The sequence below is a fragment of the Apostichopus japonicus genome, chromosome 16, assembly GCF_037975245.1.
Source record: "Apostichopus japonicus isolate 1M-3 chromosome 16, ASM3797524v1, whole genome shotgun sequence".
Lineage (NCBI taxonomy): Eukaryota > Metazoa > Echinodermata > Holothuroidea > Aspidochirotida > Stichopodidae > Apostichopus > Apostichopus japonicus.
In genome coordinates, this window is record NC_092576.1 from 12,462,192 (window position 1) to 12,477,373 (window position 15,182).

Here is a 15,182-nt window from a genome sequence, read left to right on the forward strand (position 1 = left end):
GGTGTGACCATATCCAGATATCATGGTATTGATAACAGCGAAGAATATGCTTTAGTATGACGTCATTCTGCTGCCCATGTGACGTCATCTTTGATTGATCCGACTAGTTTCCTCCCCTCCCCACCCCCTCCTAACAACACCTCAGAAAAAGCTATCTACGTCCATGGGTAGAGTAATTTGCTGGATTGATGTAAACTAGGCTAGGCTTGGTGAATTGATTACGTAAAACACATGCTAATGTTCCAGACTAATAACTTTGAATTGTGCAGAAATGGCCAGTGGCAAAAAATTAACGTGTCTTACTAAAGGGCGGATTTCCATATACAATTTCTTCAGCTTTTGTATCTTTTCAAATTTTAAATACTTTATTGTACACACAGACAGAGAAGCTAAGAAAACCAACTGCGAATGTGTTCGACCGAAGTTGAAATCCAGTTATTGCAGAAGTGACTTTGGTAAGTTTGAAATAATAGTTTTGAATGAACAAGTCGAGAGAATAGAGAGGCTATAACTTGCATTGTCAAAAATTTCACCGTGAGAAATGACACCCAAATATGGTCTGGTACTGAAGTGTCCGATTTGGATAATGACTTGACCGTTTTATTGGGGGGGGGGGGGGGGAAATGGGGGCATTAAAAAACCACAGACTTGGTGGCAGGAATATGAGTATGGGTGGACTATATGTTACTAAATTATCTCTGAAATCGTCGAACAAATATTTGCAACAATAATTTGAGTTATTTAAACTCACAATATTGGACTATGGAAAATCATTCATCTCTTTATAGGAAAAATGAAGAGACAACCAATACCTCTTGCGCATTTTTTCTGTGTACTTACAACTAGTCAACTTGCCATTTTGCCATTTTTACTTTTTCTATTATGATAAAAACAATGTTCATGAAATGTGAACGGATATGTTTCTTAAAATTGTAATTTGTGACTACATTATTCTGTAGAGTTTGAATGGTTGGATAAAAAAGTGTAAAAAGTGTAAAAAGTGAAAAAAGTGAAAAAAGTGTAAAAAGTGTAAAAAGCGTAAAGAGTGTGAAAAGTGTAATGGTGTAAAAAGTGTGAAAAGTGTAAAAAGTGTAAAAAAAGTGTAAATCTATTGGGATACTCTAAACTGATATCCACTACAGATTTGTTAACCACAGGAAAAGCAGCATCTGACAAGCTGATTCTTTCTACAAAGTCAACTTAGCAAGGTGTTTTTTTTTCTATTTCATTGAGCAAAATATCTAAATGTATCTCCCCGGCCCAACATTGTCCCCTTTTCGGAAAATATTGACCCTAACTGCTGCCTATACCACGGTACGTTTGAAGCAGCTCCGAACCTTATTTGATCTTCTTTTCATCTAACTGTTTCCTGTTTTATCTGTTTGTAGTTATCATTGGAAGAATAAGACAAGAGATTTCTTCCACTGCAAATGGCGCCCTCCTTGTTATTGAATTACAAAAGTTGTACAAAGCACCGGAAGCCTTTCCCATTCGTCTGGGTGACCACGCATATAACATCACTATCGTGAGGGACATGTCGAGGACACCAAGAGGATGCCACTGTTTATCCTTCACGTTCGGTAAGCCCTATTATTGCTCCTTGTGAACTTCTCCAGTGTAACCATGGTTACCAGTGGGAGGTTATCGTCATTTAGTCTAGTGACGTCATCCAATTGTAGGTTCGAATTCCATTATTTTACGTTCTCATGATCGAGTCAGGCCCCCCACCCCCCCCCCCCCAAAAAAAACCCACATCGCTAACCTTGATGACAAAATTACACAAAATTTGGATTACAATAAGCGAAACAGTATTTGATTTAAAATTGGAAAACGTGCTCTATCTCTTTCTTGCTTCTTTCGCTTTCTCTCTACCCACCCCCCCCCCTTCCGATCCCCCTCCGATCCCCCTCTCTAGTCCTTGAGTTAATCTCATCGAACTGTCGTCTGCTAGAAATGATGTAGTAATTACTAAAGTTAACCTGGTATTACAGTACCGTAATACGAACCTTAAGGGAAAATGCCGTTATGTCTGTGAATTCCTATATACGATACAGTACAATTTTCTTCATACAAATATTTGCTACTTTTTACATGAAATACCCCTAGGATTATAGGAACGATTAGTTTGGTTCTATTCTTTGTGCCTCATCCATGACGTGATCAAGGATGAAATCAAATGTGTTTGTCTCTCGAAGTAGCGACTGTTTCGTTGCGGTCTGTGTATTACATTAAATGGGACGAACTGTTTTTCTTTTCGTATGCTAAGTTACAACCGGTCATTAAATAAACACTGGGCCCTTAAAGGTATGCTGTATTGGCCCCAAATATGCTAGATATTCAAATTGGTCAAAATTCTTAAAATGTTTTTATTATAACCTCCGAGGAGGAAATTTTCCAAACTGGGACATTCAGTCATCTTGTGTGGTCCTTAACAATGTCTTAGAACAATTTGGAGAGTAAAGACCTCCAGTAAAGTACTTTTTAAAAAACTTCTAGCAATTATAGCGTGCTATAATATGGGGCCTTTAGTGACTGACTACCTTTAAGGAATTCCCTCCCGTGTTCGATAGTTTGGAACACTTTTTGAACCTGTGTTGCTCAAGACATTCTTATTTCGGAAAGGTCTTGAGTGGTTCATTCTCGCATAATTTATATTCTTGACGATCTTACCTTCCTTACTTAGATGAGTCCTTCATCTTCATGGGTCGTATTGATGAACACGGGCGCGCTATCCTTGACGACAACAGCTACGTCAGCCCTAGCAACGGGAAACGTAACGCTCGAATCAGGACATCGATACGTTGTAACGGCAATGAGGAGAACTCTCTTCAAGGACCGCGGGGAGGAGGAGCCAGAAGGGAGGGCGCTAATGTAGAACGAAGACAACTGGGTGTCGATGATGTTGTCAACGTGGAACGTGAACTAGATGCCAACCGGTTCATCGTCAAACCGATGGCATTACCAGTTTATCAGCGAAAAACAACGAAAATGTTAAGAACGAGGATTAAAAGGAAACAGTGAGAACATTTTAAAAATGTCAAAACGTATAAAAAACAACAACAGAGTGCGATCATCATAACCATATAGGCTCGCTTGAAAGTAAATTGTGTAGGCACAATAAACCAGCTGAAAAATATCATCTCATAGCGTCTTTACTATTCTTTTTTTTTTGCAGGAAATTATGAAGTTGCATTTATAAAGAAACTTGTGAGAAATAAACTAAAGGGAAGGAAGAAATTCCACACAAAAAACAACAACAAAAATCTGAAAAAATTGTACATTTCAATTGCTTTTTTTTTGTTTCCTTCCTTCCGACGTATAAGTTTCTACTGTCTATACTAAATTTTGCTTCCTTTTCTTTCTTTTTTTTCATTTTACAATATAATTATCATATTTATAGGCAAATACTAACACGAGACTGTATAGTTTTTTGCATTTGCATTTGTGAGGGTGAAGCAAAATACAGGAAGAAGGTGTATATCAAGAGAACATTGAAATGGTAGATAAAGGCAATTTCGAAATCAGTCTAACATTTATATAGTGTTCTCTTTGTTACTAGTAATAACTAAAATACATTAGTCTTGTCATAATTGGACGTGCTGATGTTAGTCTTACATACTACATAATATGGTCAAAAGAGAGCTTTCGTGTTTGTGTTATTGTGGTCAAAAACGAACCCCCCCCAACCCCTCCAAGGAAAAATAGAAACAATATTAAAATCACCACCATCTTCTTAAGGACACCAAAAAATTAAAATGAAAAAGAAACAGAAAATTGATTTATTGATTGGTTAGTCGATCGATTTATTGATTGACTGATTGGTTGATTTGGGATGTTTGATAGATTGAATGATCGCTTGAATGATCGGTTGCTTGATGTATAAACACACGATCAGTTTGGTTCATAAAAAAAAATTCATAAAGCTTACAAGCTCATAAAGCTCACTGTCACGTGACCGTCACTAGTAGCCATGAAGGTAGGCCTATGATCAATTCATAATTATAAAATATATCATATTTCAATGTAGAAAATGTGTGTAAAGTTGTTTTGTTGTTGTTATTTGTTAAATGATGTGTGTATAGAGCATTATTCAAAAATTGAAACAGTATTGTATAAGACTTTTTCGTTGTTAATTTTACATGGACTTGATCAAAATAAACTCTCGATCGATGGAAATACATCAAATCATTGACTCATTCCTTTATTTAGATGGAAATATCTTGAACAATATTTTATTTTTTTTTAACTCATCTCACATTCTGTTGGCGGAAGTTCATTGCTTAAGAACATTATTGGAACTGTATTTTTTTTAATGTTCTTTTTCTTTAGCATTTTTTAGATTTTAATAATGCATCTGGCAACAGGTGTGTTAGTGACGTTACTATGGCAATTGAGCTGACAACATTTTTGTTCCTTGTATTTTTTATTTTTTAAAACTTTTTATTGTAAAAATCGTGTATTCACTGAGGAAACATGTATTTCTCGCAAACAAGTTGCTGAGTCTAAATAAAGAGAACTTGGACAACTTAACATATTTCCAAAAATTTATCAAATTTCAAAGACAAATCAAAGCAACAATATTAAAAAAATAAAGTAAAAAACTATTGTCGAATATCTGCCATGCGGTGACGTCACGTACCAACGTACTATGATCCTCCCGCCCCCCCCACACCCCTGGAGTAACGAACTGCATTTACTCAAGCGCTCGTATACTCATACTCAAGCGCCATTGAGCATTTGAGCTTCCTCGGGTATTGGCGCTTTTATAAATGGGAACTTATGATAATTTTGTTATTTTTTTTGATTTATTATGTATCAGGTAAAACAGTGTTTAAAAAATTTTAAAAAACAGTTTCTATTGTTGGAATCAAAATATTTAGATGGGGTCTCAACTTACATAAATATGTTTCCCCATTTTCTAACACAGTATAACATCCATTTTCTAAACAAAAGTACACAATGGACATCTTTAGTACTAAATGTATATCAAACATAGGTCAATAAAGCAGATGTGCGTTGAACCACAACGCAATAAACCCCGTAAAAATCAAACATAGCTACGCTTTTACTACATACTAACGCATGAGTTTTATATTGCATACAATCGGCAAAGCGCATTATGTCAAAAACCCAACCAAAATAACTTGACGCCGTTCACCCGATACACACAGAGAACACAGTTACTACTGTAAATCTTACAGTTTTGTACCGCAGTAAGAACGGATCGTGCTATAAATCGGTAGCATGTGCTATTAGGATTACAGTAAGAACTGAGGATATGTGTAATCCCAACAAATCAAGTTGTTGGGATTTGTTGGGATTACACATATTCTCAGTTCTTACTGTAATCCTTATAGCACATGCTACCGATTTATCAGATTTGTCAGCACGATCCAGTATTTACTGTGGTACAAAACTTTAAAATGTACAGTAGTTCTCTGTGTGAATCGGCTGCGCAGTTATATATTGAAGTAAAATGTTCTCTTTTATATTGAGGTATTCAGTTGTAATACAGTATTTGGATCTGATGGACGCTTTCAGCTCATATTAAATCTCTTGAGGTGAACCCCGTCGAGTGAGACCATGCGGGTGGAATTGCAGGGATCTTAATTCGGTTGAAATCACAGATATGCCCTTCGGTTAGTCGGGTGGAATCGCAGGGTCCCTTCGGGCGAAATTGTAGGAATCCCTTTTGGGTGAAATCGAATAGATCCTTCATATAAATCGCAGGGATCCTTCGGGGAGGAGATAGAGGTGGGGGGGGGGGGTGTTGTAGGAAAGACATATAAAAAACAGCTATCGTTGAGGGAACTGGTTTTTAGAATGATGTGTGTCTAAGGGGGATATCAAAACAGCTGAGCAAAAAGCAGCGTGATTACAAACAGCATAAAATATTATAAGTTCGGTTAGAATATCGAAAAGTTACAACTAATCGCAAAATGATCTGAAATCGATGCAACCTAGAACAGCGAGAGGATGAGAAAGAAGAAACAAGTAAAATTAATCAAACGAGACACTGCTACAAGTTGCGGTATTCTGAATAAATAATGTATTTTTGAAAGAATTTGTTTTAGTTTTGAACAAAGGTGTTAAGAACATTCTTTGTTACTGAATGAACTAGCAAAAAAAAAATGGACGTTAACAATTGCAACAAAGAAGCTGTAACTGGTCATTAATCCTCATATGCAATACTCATAAGAAAAAAAAAATATATATATATATATATATATTTATATATGTATAATGTTATAAACAAAGGGAAGAATCCAGTTACGATCAATCCTCATAAATATATAAAACAAATAATCTATAATAGATTCAATAAATAGTGAGATTCGATAGAAATACATGTAGTTTATCCTGCAGGTGAATCACGTTTGGACATATTAAGAAGACGAGGAATCACAAAAATAGTTATTAAAATTCTGGAATTTGGGATCCATCATAACGAGAGATTTACCAATAAGTACATACATTTTAAGAGAAGAACCTTGTAGAATATTTACTGTTAAAATATGAAAAGCCACTGGAATTCGAATTAACCTCTAATTCAGCTTTTGGAAGTTTTCTGGAATTTATCAAAACTGACTTATATTAAACTTACTATATTAAAATAAATAGCTGTATATATAAATGCCTATGGAAGAGCAAATTTGTTGCATATCTATATTTTAGCAAATTTTGGAATTGAAAAAAACTTACCTAACTGTATTAAAATTTGAAGAGAAGAATGTAAATATTTAATTTAAATCTTAAAAGTCAATGAAGTTATATTGACCCTCTAATTCAGCTTTGGGAAACTTTGTAATTAACGAGACTTGCAAATAAGTACATATATTTTAAGAGAAGAAGAATGTAGAATATTTACTGTTAAAATATTAAGGATCACTGGAATTCGAATTAGCCTCTTATTCAGCTTTTGGAAAATTTTGGAATTTATCAAAACTGACTTATATCAAACTTACTATATTAAAATTAAAAGCTGACAGTATAAATGCGTATGGAAGAGCAAAGTTGTTGCATATTTAATTAAGTTTTTTGGAAAAATTTTGGAATTAGAAAAAAAATACTTAACTATATTAAAATAAATAGCTAACAGTATAAATGCGTCAGAAAGAGCAAAGTTGTTGCATATTTAATTCAGTTTTTTGGAAAACTTTTGGAATTGAAAAAAATTACTTAACTATATTAAAATAAATAGCTAACAGTATAAATCCTTTAAGCAGAGTAAAGTTGTTACATATGGTCGTAGATAATTCATGTAAGCATAAAAGTTAACTAGGAAGTAAGAAACGAGAAATTGTTGATAAAACAACGAGAATTGCTAATAAGTACATACACTTTAAGAGAAGAATGTAAAATATTTTAAATTAAAATATTAAAAGTCACTGTAAATTATAATTACCCTCTAATTCAGCATTTCAGGAAAGTTTGTAATTAGCGAGACTTGCCAATTAATACATAGATTTTAAGAGAAGAAGCATGTAGAATATTTACTTTTAAAATATTAAGGATCACTGGTATTCTAATTAACATCTATTTCAGTTTTTGGGAAATTTCGGAATTTAAAACAAAAAATTACTTAACTAGTTTTAAATAAATAGTTGACAGTTTAAATGCTTTAGGAAATAAGAAAATAAATCGTTGTACGAAGTAGAACAAGTTTTTGGTTAACTTTTATTTTTAATATATATATATTTTTTTAGGTTTCTTGTCCGTAGAAATATTCAGAGATGCCCTAATCAATAGGAAGTGTTTTCAGTAATCATATCGCTTGGCGAAAATTGCCATTTCGTCGTGTTTTTATTTAATTTTGGATTTTAATTGATTTTTTATTCTCCAGATATTCGTGAAAATTGGTAAACATAACTTTTACTAATAATATCGTAAATAATCTATCAATATAACTATCTATGCCGTTTATTTTTTGTTTTAAATTTTTCTGCATTTAAGAAATATTTAAGCAAAGCAGTCTGTGATCTAGGTGACACCAGTTTCTACATGGCCCGAACGTTATAGCTCATTGCTTAGCGTTGACTAATTGTTAGTGAAGCGCTAAAAATACGGTAAAATTTTCTAATTATATATATATATATATATCGATTGTCGTACTCAGTATAACATATTTATACTTTGTCTATACATAGTATATACTAAGAATGACGATATCAATATCAACATAGTTACTTTTTAGTTTAGTTTTAAAGCTATCAAAACAAATGTTGACATGTAACGTAACTTTAGGCAATTTTCAATGAAAAATTGATGAATAAGACAACGAAAAGTGAGAAAATGATTGATTAAAATGAATAAATGGATCAATAAATAACAGCTGTACAATACATGGAAACTGAGAATAATTGTGCTATTGATAAAGAGACACGGAAACTAACGTAAACGTTAAAGACTCTTCGTGAACTGATAATATATGGTAAGATAATGTATATATACCATATATGGACATTGAAAACTAAAGTAGCTTATCAAGGCTATATGTCAACGGATAATATATTATATGATAATATATCGATACTATACATGGATAGTGCAATTGTGCCATTGACTAGAGAAATAGAAAAGAAAACTAAAGTAACTTATCAAGGCTATATGTCAACGGATAATATATTATATGATAATATATCGAACAATACATGGATAGTGCAATTGTGCCATCGACTAGAGAAATAAAAAAGAAAACGAAAGTAACTTATCAAGGCTATTTCTTAACTGATAATATATTATATGATAATATATCTATACAATTCATCGTAAGTGAAAATTGTGCTAATAACTAGAGGAATGATAATGTAACTTATTAAAGCTATATGTTAATTGATAATATATTATATGATAATATATCTTTACAAAACATGATGAAATGAGAAATGGTACATTGATTAGTGAAATGAAAGCCAGAGCAACTTGTAAAAAGGGATAGATGTTCCATGATAATATATTTCATTATGATGTTTCTTAATAATCCTATTTTCACGATAATATTTTTACCGATGATTTTTTTCTGATAATATAAATAAATATATGAAAGTATATATTATAACCTGATAGTGTATCCAGTATACATACACACACAATGGTATCAGGTTAGCGACCTATCGCCATATCTGATTTGCATATAGAACTGAACATGACACGCCAAACTTGGTCAAGCGCGAATAATAAATCTTACTTAAAAAAAAATACTACACACCAAATTTCAAAACCAAATGGTGAGGGACAAGCCTGATTTGGCCTCTCCTAGTAAGAAACCCAGAAGTGAAAGAAAAAAAAAACATTGACAATACCAAATTTAATGAGGTAGATGAGGTAGGCAATATCCATAGGGAGAGCAGCGTATGTGTGGTTTCATAGAGGATCAATTTATCTCGCCAAGTGGTAGTTCACTGTGTAGAAACCTCCGTAGGTACGCACGCTGTTGCATATTCTTCCACGCCGACTGTATACCTGTAAAGATGGTTCAATAGACGACACGTTAATGATAACCATTACCGTAGCCACGGGAGTGTGGGAGGGGAGGGGAGGAGGAGATGGAGAGGTGGGGCACAATCCCTGAAAAATCTTTTCAAAATGCATATATATATATTTTTTTTTTAAGCACACGCACGCAAGGATTTTACACTAGTAGACTTTATAAACATGTATACAACTAAATGTAGCGGTTTAAATAATGGACATGATAGCACTATTTTACTTTCCCGGGGACGAACATTAGTCGACTTTCCGTGCTTCCAAAGTGTTAACTCTTGTCGGTAAGATTACACCGGTGTAGATTGTACCGCATTGAAAAGCAAGTTTACTGATTAATATTTGTTGTTTTTATCAACACATTCTGCTTGACCTTTTGACATTTTTGTCTAGTTCGAACCTCCAGATAGGCGTTACTTGAGCATTTTGTAACCTGAAGTACGTATCCAGACAGTTTGAAGTGAAGTACACATTTAGCCAGCGGGTAGCGCGTAATTGGTTGCTATCATCACGTTAGCATTGTTTCATGTTTCAGTTTTCAGGCGTACCACGCACTTCCAACATTTTTGCACGTGCGTAAAATTTTATGTAAAGTGTAAAATGGTACACTTGATCAGTGTACATTTTGAGACGAGAGCGTATGTGGACTTGTCCATCCATACGAAACAAATTTGTTTCAATATAATGTACCTCTACATTAATATATATATTATATATTCAATAATATATATGTATATATATAATATATATATATATATATATATATATTATATATAATATGTATGTGTATATATATTAGGATGATGTATGTGATATAGTACTTACGTGTAAGTCCCGTTGATACAGTCACCGCGATAAAGGACCAGGGTTTTGGACCAGACTTCCCTGCAAGAATAAGTTCCGTTATACCGTCGTGACTCACATGTGACCTCTGGAAGTTCAACTGGAATTCTGGAAAAAGGAACGTTTAAATATAAAATAAATTAAAATAGAGTATATGCTTGCATCAGGTGTTAATAATCTAAAGGATACTTCTGTTTAATGCAGTGAATATCATATTTCCAGTCCAATAAATAAGGGGTTAATCAACGGTCTAGCGTGCGTTACTCACAGGATTAATGCACGATCGGGGGATAATGCAAGCGATGCACGAGGGCGGAGCCCGGGTGCATCCAGCGATAGCATTAACACCCGGAGTGCATTAATCATGTGAGTAACGCACGCTAGACCGTTGATTAACCCCGTTCATTCATACACTACCATTTGTGTGGGGTAAAAATCATAAAGCAAAACATTTTTGGTTACATATAACCAAAGATTTATTAAAGTGATGCCCCGTAATTTTACCGTGCGTTACTCACAGGATTAACCACGGTCAGCTGACCTCAATGGACCAATAGGATTTACGAATCTTTACTAAGTATGAATGAACTGTTACTAATTGGGTTCAAATACATAATTGGTTTCCAAGCACATCACGAATTTACAAAAGTAAAAAAATAAATATTTTCAATGGTCCTCCGATAACTTTCAAAAAACTTTTAAGGATTCATCATTTTGATGCCCAAGGGAGTCAAAGTCATTGGCGATGAAAATACTTCAAACTTATTCTTACCTGGCATTGTTTTTGTTGTTACGTGCGTAACGCCATCGGCACAGAGCGCGTTGATTCAGAGGTTCGAGCGCATCGTCTACATGGGTAGCAACATTCTGTACTAATCTAAACTCGTCAGCAGTCGTCTGAGCACATTGGCTCGCGGATTCGGTACTTTCAGTTTCAGAGACTGGACAGAGAGTGGTCAGTGCACTAGGTGAAGGCATGACAACGTTAGTGATGTCAGCCACAGCGGTAGCTCTACTGGTTGTAGTAGTTGTAGTGGTCACTTTCGGTCTTATACGTCTATTCCTACCATTGTTTCTGGGGAAATGGCCGCTTGGTCCTCGCCGAAGAGACCGACAGGTGACAGTATTTAGGCTGCACACAACAACAGCGATGAGTAGGAAAACCTAACGAAGAGAAAATGAGAAATATCTTTAAAAAGGATATTTTCTATTTGGCTTTAAACTTTGTGCATGCGTACTTTATTATATTTTCTTTCATATAGTCTTGCTTTGAACCCGATTTCCCAGAGAGAGTTATAAGTCACTATACTGTCAATTTGAAAATTTTGAACCAAAGTCAAAACCTGGATCCTACTATGATGAATCTGATTAAATCGGTAGCATGTGTAGGCTACCAGGATTACAGTAGGAACTGAAACAAAAAACGAAGGCAACCATTGTAACCACATATACTTGATGCCAGTGGCGTAGGAAGGTACTTTTGAGTGGGGGGGGGGGGGCTGAAGACTGATGGCCGGCCTGGGGGAGGGGTCTAAGGGGAGGGGGTGTCCCCCTCCCGTTTGGATTTTTTTTGCATTTCCAGGTGGCCTCAGATGCAATTTGGTGCAATATAGCACACTTCAACACCCACTCCATTTTGCAAAGAATTTTGCATTTTCACCTGGCCTTAGATGCAATTTGGTGCTTCAAATGAGATTTTTTTCTCATTTGGAAATGAAAAAGGGGTTTTCTGACTTGCGAAGCGGGGGGCGGAACGATACTTCCGCCCCCCCATATTTTTCACTGGGGGGCTGGCGCCCCCCAGCCCCCCCGGTTCCTACGCCCTTGCTTGATGCATGTTGTTGGGATTACACATATCCTCAGTTCTTACTGTATGTGTATCAGTTGTGCTTTTCCAAAAAAGTGTACATTGGCTATAAATCAGTCCTTAAGCTTAGTGAAGGAAACAACTTTGCTATATTTTATCTCGATTATTTAAGTAGCCTATACTTGGTAATACTGAATTGCAATGCAGTTTGCAGTGAGGTAACAATACTTTTGCATCTCGGATGGGGTGGAGGGGGGGGGGTGAGGTGAGGGGAAAAGAGTTCGAAATTCCGTGCGAGACCAGTTCGGTCCGTTTAGGTAATTTTGCAATATGCCCAATTCCCAAACTCTTAAACTCATGGTAACTGTATACTGTCAATGAATGTTCTTGAATCTGTATAGCCGTTAGTAATATTTCGGTTAGGTTGATAACTAACGACTGATCAGTCTGTGTATAAGCCACGCGTGCGATGTTGAAATTACGTAATATATCATACTGCAGCTTCCAAAATATCGGATTAACTTCGCATGGTCGATATAACGATGGATTAACATTTTAAACATACACATGATATAACAGGCATAGTAGCGGTAACCTCGTTGGGTAGCGTGTTTGGCGCGGGGGAGGGATGGGGGCCTCGTAGCGATGACAGAAAAGCAAAATGATAGGATAATATTAAACTTGAGACGCAATGGGCTGGAATGAATTAGAATCAATTATAGATTAACGTCAACCGCGAACTGGTTTAACTAAACCTTTAAAATGCATTTTGTAATTTTCGTTCAATATTTGTTTGCCCACCAATGTCATTGGGTTGGGGATGGAGACATTTTTCTCTATCGGGGGGAGGGGAGGTCCCCTCCTGCCCCGCTGATTATGCCACTGATACTTTGTAATATCTGTTATTTGACATATAATTTTGCAATTGAGATTTTTCTATTAAATTCATATACATTGCCTATTGAGAAAAGCTTTGGTTGAATCGGACTAGTCACTATTAATGCAAATTTAATCACACACTGCTGTTGCAATCTTTTACCATCATCTTATACATAGGCCTACGTTTAATTCTTTTTGCGTTTGTGTGTGTCAAATCTCACAATATTGTATAGTTAAAGAGAAGATATAACATTTGATCGGATATGCATAAGGTTGAAAAAAAAGCGAAAAAAAAACGTAAAAAAAAGAAAGAAGATCTACTTACTTGACACAGATGCATTTTGTTGGTTTTTGATAAAAACATCACTTTTTTTATTGGAGATTAGGATGTTCCTTGCGAAATATATATATATATATACTTTCTTCTTCTTGCCTTGATCGAGATGGCAAGCGTTTTTTTTTCTTCTTTATTTGATGAGATGTAAAACTGTAATGTCCATATCCATGAGTTGGTATCCATATTTATATTCTTAGCTTTCGGAACGATCATGTTAACATCTACAAGGGTTATTTTCGTACTCGCATTACGAAAATATATTTTTATGAAACTCTGGAATGATAAGTTTGAACAAGGGACGACTTACAGCTAGGGGTATTTCCCTTACAAATGAAAATATTCCACGGAGGAATATGAAAGCCATCAGAATTCCTGTTGTTGATTCAATGTCCTCGGCTTCATTTGTATATGTCCTTATGGCCTGCAAAGAAATAGCAAAGGAAATCCTGCACTCACTTTAACACACACAGGAAGTACTTGGAGATGAATTAGAAGGATGAACCTTCGCGTAGGGACTAAATGTGATGTTTCCTGCATTAGACGCAACCCATAGAGAAGTAAGATAGCCTATATAGGCCTATATACATTTCGTGTTGACTTATTTGACCAATGACCTATATGCTTATTCGCTAAGGATGTGTTTCTTTTTTTTTTTTAATAATGAAGTAGTTTTAAGTTCAAATTTAGTACACATTTCCTTGCTTTCGCTTTCATGTGAATGATACTAAAAAACATTTAAAAAAAAATGAGTGTTTGAGATGTGAAAAATGTTAACAATTTTATGAAGTTACTCAATAAGTGGTCACTTAGATCATTTTCAGTAATAATCGTAAAAGTTGTTTGCAACTTGCGCCAGCCCAAAAGTAGCAAAACAATACTGACTTGTTTTTTCCCCTTTTGATTATCTTTCCCTCGGGCAAGTTTTCTTATTTAATTTTTTATTTATATTATTATTCTTTTATTTTGAGAAAATACAAAGAACGTAGCTTAATGGGACGGATTTAAGACAAGCTCAAACTTGTCCCTTTTTTACTTATCTGATAAACCTTGAATCAATCAAGCCCTGGAACGCCCTTTTGCTCTCAATGTAAACAACTCGCAAGATGTAATCGATTCAAACAACTCGCAATCATTTCACTTCTCCCCCTCAGTCTATACTCCCGGACTTTGTTCATGTGAGTTTTTGTTCCGACCATAGAAAGAACCCTAAATCCCCCCTTCTACAATAAACAATATTAATAATAATAATTGGCAATAATGAGTAACTATTAAAGTCCATTGCTTCATACTAAACCCCTCCTCTCGCACCCTCCATCGTATACATAGTTACCTTCTGTACCTTGTTTCTTGTGTGAGAGTTTGTAAAAAAAAAAAAAATCATAAAAACTATGTATGGTGACAACCATGGCAAAAAACTGATCACAACTTGTTCAAGAAACAAGTGCAGGCATTCTCGATATCAAATCGATCTAGATATACCCAGCACCGGATTAGCGTCCTGGTAACAGGGGAAGGTGTCCCGGGCCTTGAAGGTATAGGAGGGGGGAAGACGAATTAGAGTGCGATATTAATTAATTCAAACTGCGAACATTTGGAGAAAAAAACAACAACATGGAGTGAATGCATGCACACTGCACCCATGTGTCGTTTGTGAAAATATATAGTAGCCTAAATATCTCCAAGTCAGCGCACTGGTCAGAATGGCAAAGGGGAGAGGCGTAATCATTATACCGGAGCCAGCCAGGGCTAGTGTAATCCTTGCCATTTCTCGCCCTCGAAAGTGACTTTTATAGAATTCGGTGATTAAAGGCAAAAAAGCTATATACATTTACA

General features: G+C 35.2%; 2 protein-coding genes across 2 annotated transcripts in view; one reads left to right on the forward strand and one right to left on the reverse strand.

Moving 5' to 3' along the window:
• The window catches only part of LOC139983143 (WAP, Kazal, immunoglobulin, Kunitz and NTR domain-containing protein 2-like), a 34,120-nt gene extending 29,935 nt beyond the window's left edge, over window positions 1-4,185 (forward strand). The window contains exons 9-11 of the mRNA XM_071996520.1: window positions 381-455; window positions 1,389-1,580; window positions 2,684-4,185. Coding sequence (XP_071852621.1) covers window positions 381-455; window positions 1,389-1,580; window positions 2,684-3,021 — 605 coding nt within the window. The 3' untranslated portion in view covers window positions 3,022-4,185. The remainder of the gene's footprint in view (window positions 1-380; window positions 456-1,388; window positions 1,581-2,683) is intronic.
• Window positions 4,186-7,250: 3,065 nt separating this feature from the next.
• On the reverse strand, window positions 7,251-13,468 carry LOC139983609 (uncharacterized). Its single transcript, XM_071997264.1, has 4 exons — window positions 13,338-13,468; window positions 11,099-11,490; window positions 10,309-10,434; window positions 7,251-9,462 (listed from the first exon to the last, which is right to left on the reverse strand). The coding sequence occupies exons 1-4, from the start codon at window positions 13,374-13,376 to the stop codon at window positions 9,399-9,401; spliced, it is 621 nt and encodes a 206-aa protein (XP_071853365.1). The 5' UTR covers window positions 13,377-13,468; the 3' UTR covers window positions 7,251-9,398.
• Between the last annotated feature and the right edge of the window lie 1,714 nt (window positions 13,469-15,182).

Excerpts from the sequence above, each read along its gene's own strand:
- LOC139983609 (XM_071997264.1), bottom strand. The coding sequence starts at position 13,376 with ATGTTTTTATCAAAAACCAACAAAATGCATCTGTGTCAA. Across the intron at positions 11,491-13,337 it reads ACAAAATGCATCTGTGTCAA|GTTTTCCTACTCATCGCTGT; the intron begins GTAAGTAGATCT and ends TCTCTTCGTTAG. Across the intron at positions 9,463-10,308 it reads TGTATCAACGGGACTTACAC|GTATACAGTCGGCGTGGAAG; the intron begins GTAAGTACTATA and ends CCATCTTTACAG.